Source organism: Linepithema humile, chromosome 4 (genome assembly GCF_040581485.1).
Source record: "Linepithema humile isolate Giens D197 chromosome 4, Lhum_UNIL_v1.0, whole genome shotgun sequence".
Lineage (NCBI taxonomy): Eukaryota > Metazoa > Arthropoda > Insecta > Hymenoptera > Formicidae > Linepithema > Linepithema humile.
In genome coordinates this window covers 13,875,150-13,902,894 of record NC_090131.1, presented here as the reverse complement: position 1 = coordinate 13,902,894, position 27,745 = coordinate 13,875,150, and the positions used below count along the sequence as shown (strand labels likewise).

Genomic DNA, 27,745 nt, shown 5'->3' with positions numbered 1-27,745 from the left:
ACTACCGCTCCATCTGTCTAGTCCGTCGAATTTCTCTTTCTTTTAGATAAGGGCTCGAAATTATTTCATCTTTTCGGCCGATTCTTGTGGTATACGCCTCCTTCTCTTTCCTTACCTCGCGCGCGGCAGCCGCATGGGCCAGTGCCGCCGAACGTTAGGAGCGGCGCTATAAAGATAGAAAAGGAGGTGTATACCACGAGAATCGGCCGAAAAGATGAAATAATTCCGAGACCTGTTTTAAATGATCTCGAATTTGTCGATTTCTTGAATTGCTATAGATGTCGCAGGACTGCTACGGATTGTTTAAGACTGCCTCGATCTACTTAAAACAGTGTAAGATTGCGCCCCGTGCATGAAATGCGTTTTTACAACATTAAATAAGCAATATTCTTCATCCAAAACAACCAATTAAACGACAATAATTTCAAGAAAGTTTTTTATCATCGAATCAGTAGAAGAAATCATATTTGGCTACTCGTTATAAATTAAGCGTTTCGGAAAAACAGCGATTTTTTCTAGGTGAAACCTAGATGTACTTTTATTATCAAGAAATACATATTAACTAAAGAAGTTGTGAGTTTGATATATCGGCGATTTCCAATAGTGAAGAATCGCGCACCATATAATATGAGAGAAACAACTTTTAATTTATGTATGACAGCTCTGTTCTTAGATTGTCCATGTAATCAAATAAAGGTAAATATTTATATTACTTTTCGTCCTACAACTTCTGATATTTTAAATTTGTTTTTGCATAAGCATAGAAATATTCAAAATATTTTATTTTATATTATTTTATTTTTGACAAAAATTATTTTTTTGCAAGTTACATATATTATACATTCCCAGACATATTTTGTACTTTGAAGTCAATTCTTTCTTTACTATTCAAGCGAGAAATAACCTATTAATCGACGTTAAATCGATGTCTAATGTCTAAATTGACGTCAAAATCATCGATATTGCATCGTGTTGATGTCGACTCGACATCAATTCGAAGAGTTATTTCTTGTTAGTTATTTCTCGCTAGATATAAAACATTTATAGTTGTCAAATAATTTTCTATAATTTATTGTGAATCAAAGAAAGCAAATATCTGCTCTAACAAAAATTTGCAGTATGAGAAGGAATAATTAAATTAAATAAATATTACTTATTATTATTAAATAAACGGAGATAAACCGAGAAGCCCATAATTTGTAACTTGTCTTCTATACTCGTCTATTCGTTTTTTAATTTTTCTTGCAACAACATCAACTAGTCGCTCTTCTTTCAATTTAGTTTTTACGAATGCAGGTATCTAAGACAAATTATTTCGATAATATCAATAACCTAAAATTTTTTTGCCCTACAGTTTATGAGAGCATAAATTGTGGTGTTAAAGATAATCAGTTGAAATATGACATGTATGTACATGAAAAATTAAATAAAAATAAGCTCAATATTTAAGTAGCTAAGAAATGAGTGTTAATTCAGTTAGAAAAATATACCTTATTTAATTGCTCTACAGCATGTTGATGCGTAATAATAACTATGAACATTGCAATTATTTCAGCTTGCCTGCAAAAAAATAAAGCAATAAATACTATTATTTATAATAAAAGGCAATAAGAATAAAAAGACGCTGGTGAATAAAAATTATAAATATTTAGAATTATTTACATAAATATACAAATATATTTGTAAGAAAATTATTATTACGTGTTGGAGATGAACATAAGTGTATTATCATCCAGATTTTGCAAAATAAAATCGCAAACTTTATCCTTTCTTGCATGCCTCGCAACGGTAAGAAGAAATATATAAGCACGTGTATTGTTGTGTTGTAATAAAAATTCATTAATCGAATTCAGCATCAAATAATTAAAAATAACTACAGGATTTTCACTGCAAGTTAAATATTCTAAAAATTTTATATCATTAGGTGTTGCTGTCCATTTCTTCCATACAGCGTGCCAAATGGTGCTGTTCGCTGACACCAAACCATTACAATACATCCATCCTTTCCATTCCGATTGCGTTACAGAACTGCGTTACCAGAAAAAAGTATTTCTTACAAAAATTTAGCTTATTTTATGATAAAATAATTCATCTAGTACAGTATTTGATGTACAGAATATAAGTATACATAATGCAACAGAAATTGTTTATATAAATATTGTGGTTGTACAACATCTTACATGCCACTTTCAGAATATAGATCTCTTGTCATTTGCATATTGGCTACTTCTCTGCATTCTTTGTTTGCAATAATACATGCCCATTTTACGGCCTCCTCTCTTAAACATTCGGTGAGATCGCTTTCGTATGATCGTGATTCGTATTTTATTCGATCCAGAACTCCACTCAATATTTTTTCCATCTTTTCCTAAATATTGGTATGTGTAATATAAATTTTAATCTACTGTTATTTATAAAAGATATGTATGTGTATTTATACACGTATAAATTTATTTTAACTTTCTTTATGTACAAAGCGATTCAAAATAACCTGATGTTCTTGAAATATTATATCTTTGAGCAATTTTTAAAACAATTTTTTTTCTTGCAAAATTTTGTCCGAATCTTACACGCACTGTGACTGCGAAGTATTTCACGTTTCTCTTATGATGTGTTGCACAGTCCGTGCTTGCTCGATGTGCCGGACTCACGTGTGTACAAGCAACGAATTATTTTCAATTATGTCTCAAAAACTTATCTTTGAACAAAATTTTGTTAAAAGGAAATTTAGTTTAGAAATCGCTGAAGAATATGACATTACAAGGACATCAGATTGTATTGAAGCACCTTGTACAAATAATATTTTGATGCAATCTTTATAGAAATTTGCTATTACCTACCATTACGTTGTTAGCATCTTTAATTGAAATCAGAACAGTCATATGTTCAAAAGCTTTAAACATAGAATACCATACCACATAATTCGTTTCTTGTGACAAAAATGCAGAAATGTTCCAAAACGTAACATAATCAATTTGTTTATGTATAAAGAAGTGAAAAGCATCATCTATAATTTGAGCCCGATTAAGAACATGTATGTTGATATATTTCGTAGAATTCATGTATTGCACAAGTTTACGCCAATTTTCAGTATCGTAATTAACACGATAGTATCCTATTATAAAAAAAAAGTTTTTATCATTAAAGTTTCTTGATATAGCTAATCATAAAATAATTTCTAATATCGCTTTTTGTGAAACAATTCCTATTAATTTTTTTATAAAATGCTTTGAACAATTTGTTATAAAAAACTGTAAGAGCGAATAGCGTGAGAGTGTACGAATAGTCTGAGAATTTGTGCTTACGAGTGACACGCACAACTGTGCGAGTGCATGTGTCACGAGCATTAGGGTGCATAAGATTACAAAAGCAAAAAGATATCAAGATAAAACATAATAAGTGTAATGTTTTACATTTACCTATTTTTTGTAAATTGACTATAATCCAATCATCTTTATCCAACATTTGCGATAATGTTTCCAATCCTTGTGGTGCTATCCTTAACGAATTATTAAGATAAATGTCTTGAAAGTTCATGATTGATTTTGTTGTATATGTCACGAATGCTGAGAGATGTTCTGTATCCTCGCCATCATAATCAAAATTGAGGTATTCAAATATTGTCAAGTTTTTCAAATAACTACGTGTCACGTATAGTACAGGATAATATTTTTCCGTTATTTTATCAGATATAAGTCCTTTTATAAAAGATTTGCTTGAATTATCTGGATACGTATGTAAGACAATTTGCATAATGTTCCATAAATTATTTGTTTGATTATATCTGCAAAATAAAAAATTTCTATTAGAATATACACTATGCGAATTTTTAGCAAAAATTTTTTGTTTGCTTAACATAAAATTATTATTTAGTACATTAAAATATTAATTTATATATTTGTATAATTATATTATTATATATTTGTATATGTAGTAATTAGTAATATTAATATAATTGTACATAAAAGATATATAGGATATATCTTTTTGGATTTGGAAAATTTTTTTTATTTAATCTTATATTTGGGTAAATTAAACTTATTTTTCATATAATGTATTTCGGTCAATTTTATTGCTTTTTTCACGGTATGATTTGGAGGATTTTATTAAGGTGTACATCCCTGCTTAAAATAATAGATAGGAGATGAATGGATTTCATTACTATAACATAGAATCTTTATGTTGATTGATACGACGAGTTTTTAACCAATGTCACAATACATACACTTCCAATATAGTTTAATGATATTTTATAATATTATTTCTTTTAATACTATTGAATATGAAAATTTGTATATCAGTTAATATTCTTTTATATGTAAAGAAGTTTTGTCATTTATTTATGATTATTCTATAATAAACTGTTTATGATATTTTTTCATAAAAAACTTGAGCTAAAGCTATTTCATAATAATCTATAGAAAGTTTAATCATAATCTATATTTTAAAATCTTTAGAAAATTTTAATTCTCAATAAATCAAATTTAATGTAAAGTTACTTTTCCATTTTGATGCCTCTGTTTCATGTAATATTGTTAATAATATTTAGTCATAAAAATATACTGTGCGATATACACTTTGTATCATAATGTATATTTTTAAAATTGTATTCTGATTATAAGTTACATGATGCATTATTTATTTTAATACTTCCGATTTTAATATTTTCTTATAATAAACAATTTATAATATTCTATAATAAAAAAAACTTGTTTAAATCTCACCATATTGAATTAATATTTTAATTATATAGAAATCATCTATATGTAACACTCTGATATCATGTAAGTATTAAAAAAGCATATTTAATATGTAAATAATTTTATGTTACTTTACATACTAATATGGGACTCTATGTTACTTTATATACATCCCGGGAAAAAATGCCCATGCTTGATCATACATAAGAATACATACTCATGTGTGGAGACTCCATACATGTCTATGTATGGATTTTGACCTGACATGGTCATGTACAATCATATACGCCCATGCACAATTATTCACGGTTGTATACAAGTATATATGGCTGTATATGATTGTACACTGCCATATACGGCCATGTATCAGGTTAAAAATTAATAAATAATGAAACAGTATTCATGAAAAGGAAAAACTTTATTTATTAAACCTTGATAAAGTTTACAAAAACCATCAAAATTTTTATAGCAGTCAATCAATATTTTTTACCAGTACAAAAAAATAAAGTCCTTTTTTTTTAATTTTGTAACATTAAATAAATTATATTTAATAAATTATGTTTTAATTTTACGTAACGTAATAGAGGTTGTCTTTTTTTAATTTTAAGCAACTTAAATAATTTTAAATCTCATAGTAGATTAATAAAAAAAAAAATTTTTTTTAATTTTAAAAAACGAAATGAGCACAAACACCCGTTCAAAAAAATTACTTGTTTTGGGCATCAGCGTTTTTCAGCTCTCTTTTTATTTCGCCCAGTTTTTGTGACATCGCGGTATTTAGTTCCTTGATAGATTGTGTTACCCACCCTTTTCTTTTTGCCAATTTCATTGCATAATCTGTAAACAAAAACATAATTTTTATACATAAATATATAACATTTTATCGCTATATAAATACGGAAATAATAATTGTGGCATAATTGAAGAATAAATATACATTACTAACCAATGATACTATTTCTTGCGTGCAAGTTTAAACAAGTGATGTCGTCTTTGTTTTCATGCACTCCGCGGTGACTTGCGCCCGTGAATGTGCAGTTCTTTAAGCTCTCAAGCTTAAATACGCCTACAATTAGGCGGCGGACAATATGGCTCGCCTTGTGCGACGAACTCAATGCGACTTCCAAAACGCGTTTATTGCAGAACACCCCATCCTGCAGTAAGACCATCTGTAAAATATTAGTAATATTTACTATCATAAATGTTATTTTTTCAATATCAAATATTATTCTTAAGATTGCAATATATATGATCACAATTTCAAGATATGCTTTTTTTAATGTAAAATTGCGTTTAGAAAACATTTAGGAATCTTATTAAAGGCATAGGAACTGTATTATTTTACCTTATCGCCTGGCGAATTTTGTCCTAATAATTGGTCGTTAGATTGCAGATTACGCTCGTCAACTGTAGTTGATGGGTAATCATCATCACTATATTCATCATCATCCATAATCTTATTAGTAGTTTCTTTTGCCTTTATATTTTTGATTTTTGATTCTGAAAGTGATAACACATTAAAATACAAGTATATTATTACAGTATTACAGTATATTATTTTTTTAAGTAAAGTTATTTATTCAAATATATTCATCAATAAATAATCCTCACTAATAATTTTTTAATATTTTCCAATAGTTAAAATTTATTCTTTTCTAAAATTTCTATAATTAAAAAATGCCATACCTAGATCCTGTCGCAAATCCTTATTTTCGTCATCTACTATTGAATAATAATTTCTTGAAAGCTCTTTGGTCTCATTTTTTTTAAGTGCTGGTAACTCAGATTTTTTCCGCGGCTCCAAAACTGGTGCGTTTGACGCTATTTTCATTAATGCCGCGATATCTGATTGCTTCTGCTGTGCATAATGCTGAAATGATAATCAGAGAGTATTATACTGATTCAGTTTGATGAATAGCAATTAATATGTAAAATATTCATAAAATATAATTACCTTTTTTTTTGCGATTTTTTCGGGAGTTGTTAATTCCCTGTTTGACTCATCTTCTGACCACGAAGCATTTTTCGAATCGGGAGAACTACTTAGGTTACTGTTTTCGATGCTGATCGATTTTTCTTTCTTTTGGATATCGATCACTTTTGAAACTTGAGCCTGCATTGCCGAAGAAAGTTTCTCCTGCCAATTTGCACTTTTATTGCTTTTCTGAAAAAAGAGTCATAATTTCATTACATTTTAAGAGATATAGGGATATGTATATTAAAGAAACAAAGTAAAAATTTTAATATATATGATTTAATCAGGGCTGGGCAAACACATTTGAAATACAAAATACAAAATACTAACAATTTTAGTATTTATTGCAAAATATCTTCAATTTTTTAATTTAAAATACAAAATTTTTGTATTTTAAATCGAAAATTAAAAATTAAAAGTATTTTGTATTTTATAATTTAAATACCAAGATTGTGTTAGCATTGTACATTTTGTATTTCAAATATTTTATTGTATTTGAAATACAATTTGAAATACATTTTGCCCAGCCCTGGATTTAATATATATTGAAAATACTTACGGCTCCATTCCCTTTCAATAAAACATTTCGTGGTTTTTTATTCTCGCCCGACAAGAGTTTAGTCTCTGGCGACCACCTTTTTACAGATGCTTTTTTACGACTAGAGCCCAATTCAGACCGATCTATTACTTTCGATGCTTCCGATTTATTGCATTTACTTTTTGACGCGCGTTTATTTTTTTCTTCAGCTTTCAACATTTTTATTTTCTCGTCAATTTTTGTTTCATCATCTATAACATATATGTAAATAATAATGTTTCACTTTAAATGTGTAATAGTCTATATATAGTCTATATAGTCTATAAAATTATAAAAATTTTTAACATTTTTTGGATATCGAACATTAACCCTTTGAAACACCATGTTACTCCTAAGCAACACCTGAGAGAATTGGAAAAAAATAGAATTTATTAATGAATCTTCATGCTGTTTGGCATAAATATAGTCGAAGGATACCTGCATCAAAGTACTGATTACATACATATGAATTTGAATAAGAAGTACATATATATAAATAAACAGTTAAATATATAATCTATGATTGAGTTGAGAAGGGTTGCACATCCAGCCATACATTATTTATGTTCATGGGCAAAGTAACGAGAAATATTTTGTGCTAGGAGATGGCTGGATGATAGATATCCAAAGGCAGATACAATTGTCGCCTTATTCTGTCGCCTTAATATTCTGTATAAATTTTATTACATATTTAATGTTTGATATCCAGAAAATGTTAAAAATTTTTATAATTTTATAGACTATTACATATTTAAGATGGTTAAAACAACAAAAAACATTAAAATATTTATTTATTATATTTTGAAATTTTATGCATATAGTCTTAATTTTTACTTATTATATACTTAATTAACATGTTAATTTTTTACCTGATCTCATGATGACGGATCCGTCGTAATGTTTTTTATTCCAGACGAACATAACTTTGTCCCCAGGTCTTATGTTCTCTTCGTCAAAAATGACCGCATTTTCGTGAACCACACAATATGAACCATCTGATTCGCATTGCAGGATGAACATTATTGCTATTAAATAAAAACGACTTTTCTTAATTCTTATTTTACATAATGCAATATTATGAACACACGCACTTTGCAGACACGGAAGTACGCACACGCGTTTCCACAGAGTTTCCTAGCCTCGTGTATAATTTTTGCAGGTTAGAACACGTAGTTGTGGTATTTGTTCGTCCAGCACTGGCGCTCGTACAGAACAAAGGAAAAAATTGTTGAAACAATAAAAGGCGCTTGGCACCTCGATGTCGGCGCAGCGAATCGGCGATACTGGGTAGCGATACTGATGTACTGGGGTGGAGGATGGAGCTCGGCACGTTGGGCTCTACCAGTGATGCGATGTTTCTTACCGGGCTCCCGGCTTCCGAGCCCCACACAAGCGAGAAGCGTGTACATGTGCTGCGCGGAACACTTTGCGCAGCACATGTACGCGCTTCTCGCTTGTGTGGGGCTCGAGAGCCAGGAGCCCGGTAGGAAATATCGCATCCCTGGGCTCAACACTCTACAGTCGTAACGCGGGAAAGAACGATTTTTTTTGACAGATCAATAACAATGACTTTCAATAAAGACACGCGTGTGTAGCAATGGCAATTATTTTGTTATATTAGATATATCATATCATTGAAAATATTAATTTCAAATACATAATACATAAACCTAATATAATCATAAATTCATAGTTTTCTATAGCTATCAGAAAAGTTCTGGTTCCCGCGTTGTGACTGTACGGACTGCGTAGACCACAGTGCCCGCAGCGGCTATATGTGCAAAGCTGATCAGTTGATCATGGTTGCACTGGCAGTGACATGCAAGTATAGCGTACAGAGCAAAAGTATCAACTGAAAGATTCTTACTCAATTTTTTATCAAATATCCATACGCATAAAAAATGTCAAACGATATTCGTGATTATGATGAACCAGTGGCGAAAAAGAAATTATATCATTCTCACCCTTGGAAGATTGATGGAAACCTTTCGGTACGTATATACACAGTTTCATTTATAATGACATTCTCTTAATGCACTTATTGTAACTTTGGTCCTTTATATTTATTTCATATTAAAATATGTGAGTGCGATTGGCAGGAAATTTTCATATATATTACTTAAAAAAAAAATACTTTTCATACGCTAAAAATTGAACTATTTCAAGCCGCTGTAACTCGGCGAAAAATCATCGTAGACAAAAAATTAACAAAGCATTTTGAAGTTTGAAGTTTTAACTTTAACGTACTATCGATAGTTTTTGTAATTTTTTGTCTGCGATAATTTTTCGCCGAGTAATGATATATAACTTGTAAAAATACAGGTTTAGTTTTAAAATCATGAAAGATAAAAATATTTAAAAAATCTGTCGATAGCACGTGCTATCCTTCCTTGTTTCGTGCTTTAAAAAAGAACGCATCGCTTTGTTCCTTAAAATTATGTATTTTTGTAGCTTTATAGCTGGATATAAAAAAATTTTTTTCGGACTTTTTGGGGACAATATATTAATATATATATATATTTATATAGAACTTATTTTCTGGTGCAAATATTAACATAATATTCATGTTTCATTTATGTATGTATATATATTTATATATATTTAATAAATTATATTTTTTTTTTATATATAGATCCCTCTAAGAACATTACAAAGGTGGCGGAATAAAGTAAGGGCTTCTTTGGATGAAAATAATTCCATTATATTTGTAGAAGAAGGCTCATCTACAGGTATCAAGGATCAGACCGTACATGAAAGCAATAGCTCAGCTGACTCGGAAGAAAAAAGCCTACTACTAGTAGATGACGATGGCAGCGAATTGGAAGAAAACGATGATGATGAAGGAGCAGAAGAAGACGCTGAAGGTGAAGAAGAAGAAGAAGAAGAAGTTGAAGGAGAAGAAGAAGATGAAGAAGAAAATGAAGAAAGCAAAAATGAAGAAGAGGATGAAAATAATGTTAGTGACATTGAGAGGAACTGCAGTTCGGAGAGTAGTTATGAGGTTGGTGACAATCAAGACAATCAAAATGACGAGGTAGTTGAAACATATAGTATGTTGTATGAGAATAGCCCAAAAAGTACAGATGAATGTGTCTTAGCTGTTTTCGAATTGTACATTAAACACAGGATGACGAAAGAGAATTTAAAAAATACTTTGTTGACAATTTGTAATATGCTTCCACAGCCGAATAATATGCCTAAATCTTGTTTTCAGTTATTTCAGTATACTCGAAACATCGCTCCTCAGTGCTCTGTCACGGAACACTTCTATTGTAAAACGTGTCTTTTTTATGATAATAATATCTTTGTTAACAACTGTTGCCGAGTATGTTTATCAGGCGGCGGTAGATCGGTATTTTATGAATTGGATATATCGCAGCAAATTAGACATATGTTTGAGCATAGAAATCTTGCTGAGATTTTAAATCAATCGAAGTGTCGTGATCGCGATCCAAATGTAATTAGCGACATTACTGATGGAACAGAATATATTAGAGTAAATTGTAGAAGGGAAAAAGGAGTGTATGATTTAACTTTAATATTAAATACTGATGGTGTTTCATTAATGAAAAGTTCAAAGGCTCAGTTTTGGCCATTAATGTTTATGATAGCTGAAATCCCAGAGTATCTTCGGGAATCTTTCTTAGTCGTCACTGGTTTGTGGTATGATGAACGCAAACCGTTAATGAATACTTATCTTCAACCGTTTTGTTCAAAATTACAAGATTGTTTTAATGCCGGCGTTAATTGGATTGATCCAAAGACTAATGAGAGTGGCAATTCTAAAATTGTAGCTCCATTGATAGTGGCTGATGCCCCATGCAGAGCAGAGATGCAAAATATTTCCTATTATAACGGACGTTTTGGCTGTAATAATTGCGAAATTAAAACCAAAAAGTGTACAGTTGTGGAAACTGGTAAAAAGCGGATTCGTATATATCCTTTCATCAACGAAATTACTCTAAGAACAGGAGAAAAGATGGAAAAACAAGGGAAAAAAGCAGCCAAACAGAATACTATTATTAAAGGTGTAAAAGGAAGATCAATTATTGCAGCTCTACCCCTTATTGATGTAGGTACATGTTTCATGCCTGAATACATGCATTCTGTTCTTTTGGGAGTTGTGAAGCAATTTATGGTTCTTTGGTTCGAAAAAACTGGAGATTGGAATGTGAAACATTTTATGGCTGAAATTGATACCAGATTATTAAACATCTTACCTCCGGATACATTTAGTCGCTTACCACGAAGTATATTCCATTTCAAGTCTTATAAGGCATCCGAATTCTATAATTGGCTCTTATTTTATTCAGTCCCTATTATGATTGATTATTTACCAGAAAAGTATTTCCAACATTGGCTTCTTCTCGTCATAGCTATATTCACGTTATTGCAAAAAAATATTAAGAAAGTACCAGATCTTGATGAAGCAGAATATTTGCTTAAATTATTTGTAAGGGACATTGAAATTTTATATGATGACCGTCAGTTAACATACAATGTTCATCAGCTGTTACACCTTACCCTCTGTGTGAGACGTTGGGGTCCTCTGTGGGCTAATTCAGCATTTCCATTCGAAAATTTTAATGGATTTCTTTCAAATTTTGTACATGGCTCGAAACATATCGGCAAAGAAATTGCAAATAATTTACAAATAGTTAACGGAGTTCAAATTCTAAGAAACAAAGTTAATAAAATTAATAGATCTAATTCGACCCTACAAAAAGATAATGAAGTTAATGGTAATAGCGTGAAAGTAACGTTAAGTGACTCTGAGAGGGAATTGCTAATAGCGCATCAGTTTAGTGTAACTAATATACTAATGTATGCCAGAGCTACAATTTCTAGTAAAACATATACCTCTGAAATTTATAAGAAAATAAAAAGTAATAGTTACACTGTTTACATTAACTTTCAAGATAAATCTAATATTTATGGATCAATCAGATTCTTCTTCAAATCTAAAGGCGTGGTATATTTTATACTTCGTCAATTTTTCGTGAAACATGTAAATATTATTTATAATCAGGATACAATGATGAAGGTCAAGCATGTAATACCTGTGGAAGAAAATAGGCATCAATTTGTTATAATTAATTCAAATGACATAAACTTTATGCATAAAGTTGTGAAAATTGAAAATTTTATATGCAAACAACCAAATTTTCTTTCTAAAGTCTTATGATTATTATGATCAAATCATACTTCTGTTATATACAGCACATAATATATCGAATCATAATAAGTTCCTGTGTATGTACTTTACTTTATATGTAACTGCGTTTTTTTACTGTAACACACATTTATATATAATATATTAAAAATATATAATTAATTTTATAAGATATTATATATAATACACCGCCGCCTGAGTTTAATATTCTGCAGGATTTATCGTATAATGTTGTGTATATTTTATAATTATAGCTATTTATAATAAAAACAAAATGTTTTATCAAGAATAATTAATATTATATTTTATATTCATAATTTATATATCCGGAAAAATGCCTTATAAAGTCGTATATGATTATGTCTGCACATGTATAAATTTGTGTAAATCAGTATGACACCATACATTCCAAGTATGAATGTATACGAACATATGCGATCATGTATGACCGTACGAATAAGAATTCCGTTACGGTACGGAATCGTATATGATCATGTATGATCATATAGTAGCTTGCATACAATCATATATGGTTTTTTATAAATTCATGTATTAATGAATATGACCATATACGATTATGCATGCTCATATACGACCATGCAAGATCGGACAATGTATTGTATGGAATGGTGTATGATCATGCATAGTCGTAAACAGTCTGCACACACAACACGTATGGTTCCATACAAATACATGTTCGAATGTATATGATCATGCATGGTTATATATACAACCATTCATGAATATATATAATTATACATAATAATATATTATCATTCAAAATTATGTAACATTTCATGTATACTTTTGTATGCTCATATATAATTATATAAAATCAAGCGTGAACGTTTTTTCCCGGGATGTGTATATGTGATTCTATGTTACTTTATATATGTGCGTGTATGTGATTCTATGTGACTTTACATATGTTTATATGTAATTCTATGTTATTTTACATACGTGTGTATATGTGATTCTGTGTTACTTTATATATGTGTGTGTATGTGAGTCTATATTACTTTATAAACGTGTTTGTATGTGATTCTATATATGTGTGTATGTGATTCTATATTACTTTATATATATGTGTATATATATATATATATATATATATATATATATATATATATATTTAAAACTGTTTTAATATATAAACCAATCATAAAGTCGAATTAGCATCTAAAGACATTACTTATAAGATAGTAGTCATCAAATAAGAACGGCCTATATCTAGAAACTATGTATATATAGAAGGCACAATAATACATGATATAAAGCAAGAACAACTAATATGATATGGTCTGATATGGAGAATAGAGAATGATAAACTACTTAAGCAAGTAATGGAGTGGACCAATAGAATAAGACAAGAGAAAAAAACCTAAGTAAACAGATAAAGGAAATAAAAAAAAATTAATAAATAAAAGGAAGAGACAATTGGAATAAATAAAGATTAGGTATTGTATAACATTGTAAGACGAATTATTGCATAAACCAAAAAATATATATTTATAATTATAAAGTTTTTAAACAAAATGAGATTTATGACATATTAAATTATATATATATATATATATATATATATATATATATATATATTGCATATATATGACACACATTAATAACATTTATACATAGATGTTAATTTGTAGTTTATCTTTCAGAACATAAAAATTATATTTTTGATGTGTAACAAAAATAAAAAAATACAAATCAGAAAATTGGAAGTAATAAAATACAAAAAAAAATATGTTTTATCGGAAAATACTTGGCAGCAAACACTATAAAAAATGAGAATTACTAAATTGGTAATTCATCGAAGAAAAATTTTATAATATTTAATCTGAATCAGTATCATGTATATATATATTTTTAAACTACTTTTCTTGGAAGAAAATAGTTTGGAAATATTGTTAATGTAAGATGATAGAGGACATAAAGCATTTAATAAAGCGGTTTACAATATTTATGGAATTATTGAGTTTCGTAAGTGTTCGGCATTCGGCAAAAATATCCATTTTCAACGTTTATATATACAATTTGTTTTTTAATATTTTGAAAAGTAAACAAATTTAAACTAGAAGATTTAGATGTTACTTCGAATATTGAATCAATTATCACGTTGCCAATACTTAGACACTTTACATTATATTTATATCCTAAAATATAAGGTTTAGTATTATATAAAACAATTTTAAATATTTCAATTATGTCACCAATTTCATCTTCAAAAAATCTGTCATCGGTTTTTTTTTCTCGTTTATAACAAGTAGTAGTGTATAAAACATTTTTGTAAATCGCTTTATTAAACGCTTTTACGTCCTCTAATCTTATATCAACAATAGCATTCTTTAAAACTTGTGTGATATTTTGATTTATATTATTATCGTTCGCTAAGAGAGTCACACTTGAATTGACTTCCAAACTATTTCCTTCCAAGAAAAAATGATTACGCAAAATACTTTTACAAAAGCGTGAAGAATTATTGTCGGACGTATTTAACAATTCGGTTTCTAACATTGTTTTTTGCACTAAACGTTTAGAAAGCTGTATTAAAGCTCCTTTCGGACCTGACAATTTCTGCTTTAGTACAAAAATTCCATTTTCGTAAGGAAAAGCTGAAGTCAATGGAAGTGGACCACTTTTATATACGTGATTAACAACATGAAATAATGCATGAGTATTGAAATTCATACTACTTTTTCCATATAATTCTTCACATTGTGCAGTGAAATATATAAAATCAATTTTGCACTTTTTTAAATCTTTCTTTGTTATAATTTTTGATAAAAGCTTATGAGTACAACGAACTAAAAGTCCAAAAGAGCTTAAATATTTTGTGTTTAGTATTCCCAAAAGACATGGAATACTTAGATATAATACCCAAGATCCCCACATAGCAAAGATCTCCCCAGGACATCCCAATTTGATCGAAATGGTCCCAGTTTGATCCAGAGCAAAACGTTATCCGTAGGATTACCTGAGGGTATCTCGTGTAGCATGTCCTGTGGATATCTTATGTACGATCTCCGCAGGACATCCCATTTTGATCAAAATGATCCGAACGATACAGATCGATAATAAATAGTTATTCGTAGGATTTCCTGAAGATATTTCTAGCACAAAAAAATATACGTACATTAAAATTGCTGTTTCTTCAAATTTAGCAAAAGATTTCTTACATAAATATTTTCTAGTAAGACATTTTTTTGCTTAATTTGAACAGAGAACAAATTTAATTTTGTGTGCATGCGTAGACACACATATAACATACAAATATAATTTTAATCCGTCCATTTGTTAAGATTAAAGTACAAGTAAAGTACAAGTATTCAAGTATCAAAGCACAAGTATTTTTTGTACAAGTAAAAAAAAATATGCAGCTGCATGTTGCAAATTACATATTTATTCTTGAAAGCAACTATGTGTTTTCTATATATCAATTGATTCGTCTCATTATTTTATGCATAAAAGTATTAAGGTAAGATTCCCGAAAATTGAATGTTTTACAAGATATTTTGTATTTTGTGTCAAAATGCTGTAACTTTCAAGCCTCATAACTCGAAAAGTATTTAATGAAAAATAACTTCATTATAGTGTTTCGGAAACGTCTTGACACCAGCTTTAAGAATATGTAATAGAAAATAGGAGTTTTTATTTAAGATTTCAAAATTGACCTTCGCGGTGTCCTTCAAGGTCACATGAAGGTCATTTTAATATAACCATATAATAAACCACTTAATATACTAAAACTTTTGTATTAAACATTTTCTTCCATAATCATTATTTTCCAAGATATTTGAATGTTACGGAACTTTCTCCCATCACTGTATAAGATTACCGCTTTTTGATTACCTAACCTTTTTCAGATTGACAACTCGAATCGAATTCTAGTGTCGTAGATCGGTGAACATTGAGATTAACGTAGGCAGTGAAGTGTGAGTTTTGTGCTGTGATTCTCCCTTAAAAAACGGAAAAAGACGCATAAGCGATAACATATAAGGCGTCAGGAACTAATAAATTGACAGATAATTATTAAAATCTAAAATTATTATATCATACGCAGGTTATCTTTCTATATATATCATAAATAAGGTTATGTTTGATAGATGTTGGCTAGTAGAACACCACTACTACAATTTTTATTTATATATTTTATATTAATTTTTGTGCTATATATATATTTATAGCACAATTATATATATATAATTTCTACAAATAAGTTAGTTTTACGTATGTAATACTACTCACACGGAACATAATATCCAATGGACGTCCATATAATCTCCATAACTCCATACTACATCTATCTCTACGATGGATATTGGATAGGTTTCTATTAAAAATCCATATTATTTCCATGATAAATGACGATATAAATCCATCATAAATGTCTATTAGACATCTATTATCGATGTTTGATAGAAGTATCAGTATCCATAGTAACGGATATTGTTAGGGCATTGTTGATGTCAAACGTTTCGGCTGATCATTCAGCCATCTTCAGTGCTAACGTTACAAATCTGTTTAGTAGAAAGATTGTGGTTTCAATTCGTCATTAATAAAATTATTTGGAAGTAAAGTCACAAATGTGATTGCGAGATAGTCTTGTTTATGTGGGTGTTAACAGAGTGTCACCATGTTCTCGACTGTCTCACAGTCGTGACAATCTGTTAACACCTACATAAACAAGACTATCTCGCAATCATATTTGTGATTTTACTTCCAAATAATTTTATTAATGACGAATTGAAACTACAATCCATCAAAGCTCTATGAAATATCTATGGAACATCTATGATTGCTCCATATGATATCTATGAATATATTTAATGGATGTCGAATGGAGGTATGTAATGCGAAACTGTGAATGTCTAGTAGACATTTATAGGAGATTACATAGACATCTAATAGAGGTTTCGAATCTCCATGATGGACATCTAGTGGATATGCATTAGAGCTTTTTGTTCCGTGTGGGTATGTATATGTATAGTATAGTGAAAATAGGATTCAACATTATTGTTTTAAATTATATTGCAGAAGGAGTTCGCTTATTTACAGTAAAAAAAAGACTATAGGTACTAATATTTAAGTCATAATTAATTATTGCGTAAACAAGGTAACATAATACTCTTAACTTATGGCATAAACAAGATAACATAATACATGCATCTTTAAGAATAACTAGTTCTTTGAAAAATGACAAGAATTATGTACAATATGTAGGAAATATAAATGTTTGTTTTGTTAATAAATTTAGTGAATGTATAACTTATAAACAATTGAATATATACTACGTATATATATATATATATATATATATATATATATATATATATATATATATATACCCACACATACAAACACATAAACACACACTTAAACACATAGATATTTACACTAATAAACCTATACATAATGCATATACATATAATACATACATTAGATTTAGTTATTAAATTATAAAAATTAGATTAACTTCCCATCTAATTCATTAAACATCTAGTTTAAAAAAATTAAAAATATATTGAGAGATATATGTTTATATTTATGTTATATAAATGTTTATACGTATTTGTAGGTGCAGTTCAATTAAAATACCCGCAAGCTACCGAGCACGAAATTTCGGAACCAATTAAATCATGGCTTCGTCATGCAACCGAAAAAATAAAAAAACTGAATGCTGCACAATAAAATATTCAATACTTTTTTATTATATTTTGTTCATGTGTATAATTTATACATAATATTAGCAATTTTATGTATAAAATATTATGTATGTAATATTATTCATATTAAGTTATAATATTTAGTAATATTAAGTTTATTAAATTATATCTAACACTGTGACTAGTGCAATTTTGAAATGTACAAGACGTATCTTTAGTTTTCGTTTTTATATATACAAATTTTATTTTTATTGTGACTATTTTTACATTATATAGTAAATAAAAAATTTAAAAAAAATTACATATTTTATAATAAAATGTGCTTCAAATGTACTATTATTTATATTACTTATACGTACTTTACCTTTTTTGAAATATGTCTATTTCTTAAAATAATGTAATATAATAGAAGCTTTTATTTTGAAGAAATTTTGCTAATAATCTTTCCTTTATGCTCATAAAGATACTTACATGTCAAATGTCTATATAAAATATTTGAAAAAATATGTATTTTGAAAAAATGTTTCAAAAATTGTTTAGTTTTAAAGGAGTAATACGGCTTTGTACAGACATCCCAGGGATATCTGAAAATCTTTTACATTACATCCCACGGACATCCGTAGGATGAAATTTTGCTATGTGGGTCTCCACTCACTAGCTTTCCATTTTCCACTATTAAAGGATCTCGGTGATCTATGAATTTTACTTGGCATTTTAATATTTAATAATCGCTTTTCAATATTTATTTTATCAATTTTGGATAGATTATACTCTTTTGTACCGATACTTGCCCAAAACTTCGTCCACAAAGTACAAACAACACCAAGTAAGAGGCCATGCATATAATCATACGAAAATCCCCAAACACAATCAAAATTTTCTAAATTCGTAATTTCTGCAAAATTTTTAACACCTTTAGATGGTCTATGTATTTTTTCAGCGTACTTCATGTCTTTAATGTATGATTCATGGTCTCTTAAAGGCGGATCGTCATCCATAAATGGATATCGCATGGCACCGTTAACATATTCTCCATAATGATAGCACCAACTACAGCCAAAATAACCGTTAAATTGGAAGCGATTCTGTATTATAGGTCGAGCAACAGAGTCTACTGATGAACAAAGTGGTTGCAATATAAAATTACATTTTTTACCATTTTCTAGACTTATAACTATACCATTTTTCATCAAATCACGAATCTGCTCAATAAACACATTCATATATAGATTCATAAATTGTGAGTTAGGTTCAGATTTTGTGATACATATTCCTGCGAGCAATATATATCTAAAGCGTATATTTTTTGGTAATTCGTTAATTATTAACTGGATAGGCCACATTGAACTCTTGCTACTTTTAGAAATAGGTGCACCATCTACATTAAAATTAAAAGTTAATAATATTGTGTTTTTGCGTTTACTATTATACAGTGTCTTGTATATTTCTCCATCATAAACATCAACAATGGTATTCAAATTTCTATTTGTTAGTTTGCTCTCAATATTCTTAATGTTTCGAAGCAATAATTTGCATACATTTGAATTTCGTAAAACAGTCTGTAATTGAAATTTTATATCCGTACTTACAAAATATTTAGAAGAATTAGTACTTATTTTATATTTTTGCTGACATCCATTACAATGGCGGTAACTACGCGATAACAAATCTTTTCTATAAAATTTTCCTAATACACTATTACACTCGGTACAATAAAATACATATTGATTTAATTCTTCTGGAGGATCCAAACGCTTGCTTATCATATATTTAGAATTCATGAATGTTGAAAAATTTGAACCTGCCCAAATAGTTGCCATATTAAATAAAGCTAATCTTGCTTCATCGGAACAATTAAAGCGAACACAATAAGTGTGTATCATTTGTACAACTTCATCAACTGTTGTTTTTGAGTTTTGAAACATTATAATATTATTGCGTTTTATATTCGCATTATTAGTAATCCTTACATCATCAGTATCAAATATTTCGCAAGTAGAATTATCAGTATTAATTTCTTCTTCCTCGCTTTTGTTCTGATATAAATCTTCTTTCACAGAATCAATTTTGACGTCTTTGTTGTTATTGTGTCCATAACAATTCAAACTACTATCACCAGTTTCTTGAGGTACAAGGATTTGTTTGTTAATTTTGTGAATAGTATGTAAAGTAGTTTTGTTTATATTTGATGTATCAATATAATTTGTTTTGAAAGGTGAAAATACATATTTTGATATATTTTTGCTTTGATTGTCTGTAAAAAAATTATTAAACATATAAAAAATTAAAATATTTATAACGATACAAAAATCAATATAGATATTTATTATAATAATGTTTACTATAGTAAACATAAAATTATTAACTTAAATAAATAACATATATTACATTTGTATTTATCACAATTTTTAAGTTCTTTTTCAATCAGTTGAAATGTATAATATGTAATATATATATATATAATATAATTAAAATTTTATTTTGGAAATATAAAAAAATTAAAGCATAAACATTAATGTAGTATTCTAATATTACTTTTAGTTTAATTTTTCAATATAAAAAGGGTAGACCGAGACGAATTGATCAATATAAGTTTTGAGATAGTTGATATTAGTTTTTTATTTTAAACGGCAATTGTCTCCCTTACAGAAATTTATTAGTTATATTTATTTGTTTAAATATATATTTTGTATTTAAAGTATTAAAATTGAGTATTTAAAATATTCAATTTTAGTATTTTAAATACATAAAATAAGTATTTAACTAAATAAATACAAATACTTTTCTGTAAGGGCTCAAAATTTATATTGATTCAATTCATCTCGGTCTATAACCTAATATGTCTATAGGCGGAAATTATTTAATACTACGTCACTTTTATGTATAATAGATATCTCAATTACACTTTAATTATTTTTTTATTTATTTTTATATATAATAGATATCTCTCAATTACATTTTTCTACCACAGATTTTATATATGTTTATAAAATTACGTACAATTTTAAATTACTCACTTTTGTCTTTACTGTAAATCTGCCATCGTTTCCAAGTTTGTTTGGATACCAAAGGAATTCCATTTTTTTCATTCAAAAAAAGTTTGTTATATCTTTTTCTTTTTAAAATTGGAATATTATCTTTGTTTGTTTTGTTTAATTTTGTACAAGTTATCTATAAATTAAAAAGAACCATTTTTATAAACATACTTTGATATTGTTCGCTGAGAATGTCTTAAATGTGTTGATATTTATTATGGACAAAAATTAAAAAAAAACAATCGTGTTAAAAAAGAATTATAACACATAATAATATTTGACATCACATATCCGTATGTGTCCGATATGTTGATCAGACTGGGATGCTGGAACATCCTTATCAAAAGAATCAGAGTCAAGGAGGAGGTGTTATAAAACTGAAGTTTTTGATTCAAAAACGAGTGGTCGCGTCTATAGTTGTAAAACAGAACTATAGACCTGGAGACCTGGACTGCATCATCCGTATTAAAATGTGCATTAAAAGTAGTTGGAAAAAAAGAGAAAAAATGCAAAGACGGCCATCCCTATCACTTTCTATTCAACGCTGTATGACAAGATAGAAAGAGAAAGAGATTGACTGTCTTTGCGTTCCCTCTCTCCCTTTCTTTCCATTTTTCCAACCACTTTTACATATATAGATAGCGCAATCCAGAGGTCTCTAGGTCTATGAGTTGAACGCGTTTATTGTTGCTGCTCGGATTCTAAGACCGAACAATGCAAATTAATTTTGGTCGCAATCGAGATCGTATCGTGGCGGTATCGCTATTTGCTTGAATCCCAAGAGGGCAGTCATCATCAGAAAAAAGAGTAACTTGATATTAAATTGCTCTTAGACAAATATTCTCTTAGTTGAAGATTAATTTTCACGAAAAATTGAAAACAAATAGACAAGAAACAATAGCCTTCCCCTGGAAGAAATCAATATTAATCCACACTTTAAGACACGTATTAATAATTGTTGCCAGAAATTCATATGTTAAGTGAAATTTGAATTTAAAATTAAATGTTTTGATTTTTTTATTCAGTTGTGTAAATCGTGATTGACATTATATTGATAATCGTAATTCAACTGCAAATTTACATCTAACTTTCAATTTTAATCTGAGCGTCTCGTTTGCAATGAGTTTCAACCAACAACTATTAAAACGAATTAAAAAAATTAAGTTCAACGGTTACTGATAAAAAAGACTTGCGTCATCTCTACGGTCAAGGTCAGATTCAGTATTAACTTCGGTTGCTGAAATACATAAACTAAGAGGCAAAAACTCTACTCTTCTGGATTGTATTTTTTCATCCACTGCTTCTTTACTTTCTGTCGTACGATAAGAAAATATATTATTAATACAATATAATTTTTTGCTTTTTGTTAAGACATAAAGATTACTTTTATGAAAAAAATGCAAACTTCTAAAGAACATCGTAGGAACATTCTTAACATTTTCTGGGCAGCAATCATATATGCTTTTTCCCCCTTACTATTAATTTGTAAAATGTTTCATCGATAAATAATGTTAAATTTGTCAATGAAACTTAATTTTTCACGAGTTTATGTTAGAAAAAAAGATACATGATGATAGCTGCTTTGAACGTCTTTACATTATTAGGGTTGGACATGTTTCTTTGAGATTTATGTTATCTGATAGCAATATAAATAAATGGCTCATTAATATTACTTTTTAATCTCTTACCTTCTAAAATTACTTTTTGTTGCATTTTTCCTAATATGCCATAATAAAAGTGTCCGTCGTCCCACTTCACTTGATATTTTTTATCAAATAGTATGTTTTGAATGTCAAAATCCACTATATCGTCCGTATTAACAATAGCTTTTACACCATCTTCAAATTTGATGTAAGTAAACATGTTTGTATGTGCACTAGCTCTCGGTGATCGGTTACATTGCCATATTGCAATATCCTTAGGGTATAATACGTACAACGCTTTTTACTTGATGTTGCGTCGATGCGAGCGTCGCATTTTCTTTGTTTCTCACTTGTTTCTCATTAGACGTTAAAGAGAGACAAGTGAGAAACAAAGAAAATGCGACGCTCGCATCGACGCAACATCAAGTAAAAAGCGTTGTACGTATTATACCCTAAGGATATTGCAATATGGCAAAATGTAACCGATCACCGAGAGCTAGTGCACATACAAACATGTTTACTTACATCAAATTTGAAGATGGTGTAAAAGCTATTGTTAATACGGACGATATAGTGGATTTTGACATTCAAAACATACTATTTGATAAAAAATATCAAGTGAAGTGGGACGACGGACACTTTTATTATGGCATATTAGGAAAAATGCAACAAAAAGTAATTTTAGAAGGTAAGAGATTAAAAAGTAATATTAATGAGCCATTTATTTATATTGCTATCAGATAACATAAATCTCAAAGACATGTCCAACCCTAATAATGTAAAGACGTTCAAAGCAGCTATCATCATGTATCTTTTTTTCTAACATAAACTCGTGAAAAATTAAGTTTCATTGACAAATTCAACATTATTTATCGATGAAACATTTTACAAATTAATAGTAAGGGGAGAAAAACATATATGATTGCTGCCCAGAAAATGTTAAGAATGTTCCTACGATGTTCTTTAGAAGTTTGCATTTTTTTCATAAAAGTAAGCTTTATGTCTTAACAAAAAGCAAAAAATTATATTGTATTAATAATATATTTTCTTATTGTACGACAGAAAGTAAAGAAGCAGTGGATGAAAAAATACAATCCAGAAGAGTAGAGTTTTTGCCTTTTAGTTTATGTATTTCAGCAACCGAAGTTGATACTGAATCTGACCTTGACCGTGGAGATGACGTAAGTCTTTTTTATCAGTAACCGTTGAACTTAATTTTTTTAATTCGTTTTAATAGTTGTTGATTGAAATAACTCATTGCAAACGAGACGCTCAGATTAAAATTGAAAGTTAGATGTAAATTTGCAGTTGAATTACGATTATCAATATAATGTCAATCACGATTCACACAACTGAATAAAAAAATCAAAACATTTAATTTTAAATTCAAATTTTACTTAACATATGAATTTCTGGCAATAATTATTAATACGTGTCTTAAAGTGTGGATTAATATTGATTTCTTCCAGGGGAAAGCTATGTGGGAGTTGAGGCTGTTTGATGGAATAAAATAGTAACACTTGGATGATATCAAACTCACAATATAATTTTGTGATAATGAATACAATTCTCTCTTTACTGTCTCAGATAATAATAAGAACATAAAACAAGGTGTGTTACTCAGATGGCTCAAAAAAATGCAAGCTCGATTCTTAGTGCTGCCCTCCATCCTATACCATACTGCCATCTATTAGATAAAACATAAAAATAAAAACAATATTCCACAATCCGCCCCCTTGGTTTTATCAATCCATAGTGTTCATAATCTTTTTTATATGTTTAGATAAAGTTGGACCTGTCAGTGGTTTTGTTAGACAATCTGCTGTCATACTATCATTTGGTACATGTCTTACTATAATATTCTCCTTTCTCACGGTCTCTCGGATGTAGTGGCATCTTCGGTTCATCAGTTTAGATTTAGTTTTGAAATTTCCACCGTTCGCCAATTTAACGGCGTTCAAGTTATCACAATTTAATTCTTTTGATGTTTCTTCCGAAGGTTCAATCTCATGTAACAATCTAGAGCTCCACACTATTTCTTTTAATCCTTCCATCATTGCTTCTAATTCGCTTTCTGTTGAAGACAACGCAACTATGGACTGTTTCTTGCTTCTCCAATGTATTAAGTTTCCATTTACATATAATAGTAATCCAGTAAAGGATTTTGCGTCTTCTGTTCTATCCCACGATGCATCAGATTCACATTTTATTTTTGTTGTTGAGTCTTCCCTTTTAAACTCAAGGCAATAATCAATAGTCCCTTTCAAGTATCGAAGAATTCTCTTTAATGCTGTCATGTGCATTTCTTTTGGATTATTGTTGAATTGTGATAAACAACTTAGTGCAAATGATAAATCTGGTCGTGTATGTACACTTAAGTACATAAGTTTTCCTATCAATTCCTGATATGCTTGAATGTCAGCTTTCTTACTTTCCTCACAATTTTCCATCTTTGTGTTTACATCTATCGGCGTCTTCACAGCATTACATTCTCTCATTCCATATAACTCAAGTAGTTCTTCAATATAATTTTTCTGGTGTACGTATATTTTTCCTTTTTCTTGATTCACTTGCATTCCCAACACAACTTTTCCTTCCCCGAGGTCCTTAATGTCTATGTATTCTTTAATCTTATCTATATAACTTTTCTCAAATTTATCATCGCTTGACACAGTCGACATATCGTCCACATGTATTCCGCAGTATAAGAATCTGTTTTCCCTTTTTGCATAAAACAAGCATGGGTCTTCCTTGGACTGTTTTAATCCACATTTTATTAGAACATCGGTAAGAAATTCATTCCAGCATTTTCCAGCTTGCTTCAATCCATATATACTCTTCTTTAATTTACAGACTTGTTCCTTGTTAACTTGTAGCCCATCTGGTAATTCCATAAATATTTCTTCTTTTAATCTTCCATGTAAAAATGCTGTTTTTACGTCGTAGACCTTCAACCTCCTGTTTTCTTGTGCACTTATACTGAATAACAATCTTATTGTCTCTATTCTCACTACTGGAGCAAACGTTTCCCCATAATCTACCCCTGGACGTTGTCCACATCCCAGTGCGACGAATCTTGCTTTATACCTTCGTTGCCCTGTATTCGGGTCTTCCTTTATGTCAAACACCCATTTGCATTTGATGACTCTTTTATTTTTAGGTCTAGGCACAGTATCCCATACTTTATGTTTCTTCATTGATGTCAATTCTTCATTGATAGCTTGTCTCCAACATTTCCAGTTGCTTGATCTTTCTGCTTCTTGAACATTTTTTGGAATATCCTTATCTGTAATTATCATCGCAGAATGTTGATTTTTTATTCTTTCTGATCTTCTAACATTTTCTTGTTCCCTTTTTCTTTCCTCTTCTTCACGCCTTAGATTTTTTTGTATTTTTATCATAGCTTTTGTAGTTCCTCTTGGTCTTCCTTTAGTCTTTATTTCTGTCGGTCGTACTTGGATTTCATCCACATCCACATCTTCTCTTAGACATTCTTCATTTTCATCTTCTGTATCTTCTGTCTCGCACCTATCATCAAGTTCTTCTGACTCTGCATCTTCATAGTCACTATTTTTAGATTCTGTCCTTTCATTTTCTTCATATTCCTGAATTTGAGCTTGTTCTCCCATTCTTTCATTGTCTTCTATTTCCATTCCTACAATTGTCAATTTTTCATCTATTATATGTTTTTGCCATTCTTCTTTATTCAATAATTCGCATCCTTTTTTACTCTCATCGAATTTGACGTCACAATCCGTTTTTATTTTTCCTGTTTCTGGAATATAAACTCTGTAAGTATTATTTGCTGCATATCCTACTAATATTCCTTTAATTATCTTGGAATCAAATTTTTTTCTTTGCTCTCCTTTATTCATTAAATATGCCATGCAGCCAAATCTTTTCATATGCTTGACATTTGGTTTTCTTCCATTCCACATCTCATAAGGAGTTTTTCCATGCACACTTGATTTGCTCCTGTTCTTGATATGCATTGCCGTACACGTTGCTTCAGCCCAGAAATCCATTGGCATCTTCGAATCCGCCATTATTGCTCTGGTCATTTCTATTATGGACTTGTTTGCCCTTTCTGCTACCCCATTACATTGTGGGGTTCTAGCGGGACTGAATTCATGCTTTATTCCTTTCTTTTTTAACCATTCTGCTAATTCTTTTCCTGTGAATTCTCCTCCATTATCAGATCTGATTGCTTTCAATTTTTGTCCAGACTGGTTTTCCTTCAAAATAATTAAATTTTTTAGTTTTTCCATTGCTTCTCCCTTTTTATTTAATAGTTCAACAAATATTACTCTGGAATAATCATCTATTATCGTAAATATGTATTTTTTACCGCCTCGTGACAAGGGATGTATTGGGCCAATTAAATCCATGTGCCATAGTTCCATAATCTTATTTGTTTTTCTAGTTATCAATCTAGGATGTGCTTTTCGACACATTTTTGCTTCGACGCATGGTTCACACTGCCTCTGCTCTTTGCATTCGTTCATTCCTATCACCAGATTTTCTTTCTTCATCTCCTCAATAAGCCTCCTATTTGCATGTCCAAACCTCTTATGCCAAATATCAATGTCATCCGCTGTTGCAGCTATTTCATTTTTTATTATTGATGATCTCACATAGTACGCATTTTCTTCTCTCACAGCCGTCATTTTTATTTCACCTCCATTCCTGTAGACAATGGCTTCATTTTTATTAAATTCCACACTATATCCATAGTCTGTTATTTTTGCTACAGATAAAAGGTTCATGTTAATATCTGGTACACATAATACGTTTTTGAGTCGTATTTTATCGTCATTTATATGTTGCGTCATTACTATCTCTCCTCGTCCATTAGAAAGTAATTTCTTTCCGTTTTTGTCTGCTAACGAGATATCTCTTCTATCTTTTTCTATATTATCAAACATAACCTCGCTATTTGCCATATGACTTGTCGCGCCAGAGTCTAATAACCA

At 29.5% G+C, this 27,745-nt stretch overlaps 3 protein-coding genes across 5 annotated transcripts; 1 reads left to right on the top strand and 2 right to left on the bottom strand.

The window, feature by feature from the left end:
* Positions 1–547: 547 nt before the first annotated feature.
* LOC136999378 (aminopeptidase N-like) lies at positions 548–3,781 on the bottom strand. Its single transcript, XM_067353286.1, has 4 exons — positions 3,420–3,781; positions 2,841–3,115; positions 2,181–2,368; positions 548–2,028 (listed from the first exon to the last, which is right to left on the bottom strand). The coding sequence occupies exons 1-4, from the start codon at positions 3,751–3,753 to the stop codon at positions 1,698–1,700; spliced, it is 1,128 nt and encodes a 375-aa protein (XP_067209387.1). The 5' UTR covers positions 3,754–3,781; the 3' UTR covers positions 548–1,697.
* A 1,205-nt stretch (positions 3,782–4,986) lies between these two features.
* On the bottom strand, positions 4,987–8,630 carry LOC136999237 (uncharacterized). Of its 3 annotated transcripts, none has more exons than XM_067352813.1 (8): positions 8,344–8,630; positions 8,122–8,277; positions 7,235–7,464; positions 6,655–6,864; positions 6,387–6,570; positions 6,046–6,200; positions 5,647–5,869; positions 4,987–5,537 (listed from the first exon to the last, which is right to left on the bottom strand). In XM_067352813.1, exons 2-8 carry the CDS (start codon positions 8,270–8,272, stop codon positions 5,407–5,409), a joined length of 1,284 nt encoding a protein of 427 aa, XP_067208914.1. In that variant the 5' UTR covers positions 8,273–8,277; positions 8,344–8,630; the 3' UTR covers positions 4,987–5,406. The 3 variants fall into 3 exon arrangements, with proteins under 3 accessions (XP_067208914.1, XP_067208915.1, XP_067208913.1); XM_067352814.1 differs by having other exon boundaries at positions 8,367–8,630; XM_067352812.1 differs by having other exon boundaries at positions 8,122–8,628.
* Positions 8,631–8,863: 233 nt separating this feature from the next.
* On the top strand, positions 8,864–13,067 carry LOC136999236 (uncharacterized). The gene is made up of 2 exons (XM_067352811.1): positions 8,864–9,243; positions 9,885–13,067. The coding sequence occupies exons 1-2, from the start codon at positions 9,154–9,156 to the stop codon at positions 12,435–12,437; spliced, it is 2,643 nt and encodes an 880-aa protein (XP_067208912.1). The 5' UTR covers positions 8,864–9,153; the 3' UTR covers positions 12,438–13,067.
* The last annotated feature ends 14,678 nt before the right edge of the window (positions 13,068–27,745 follow it).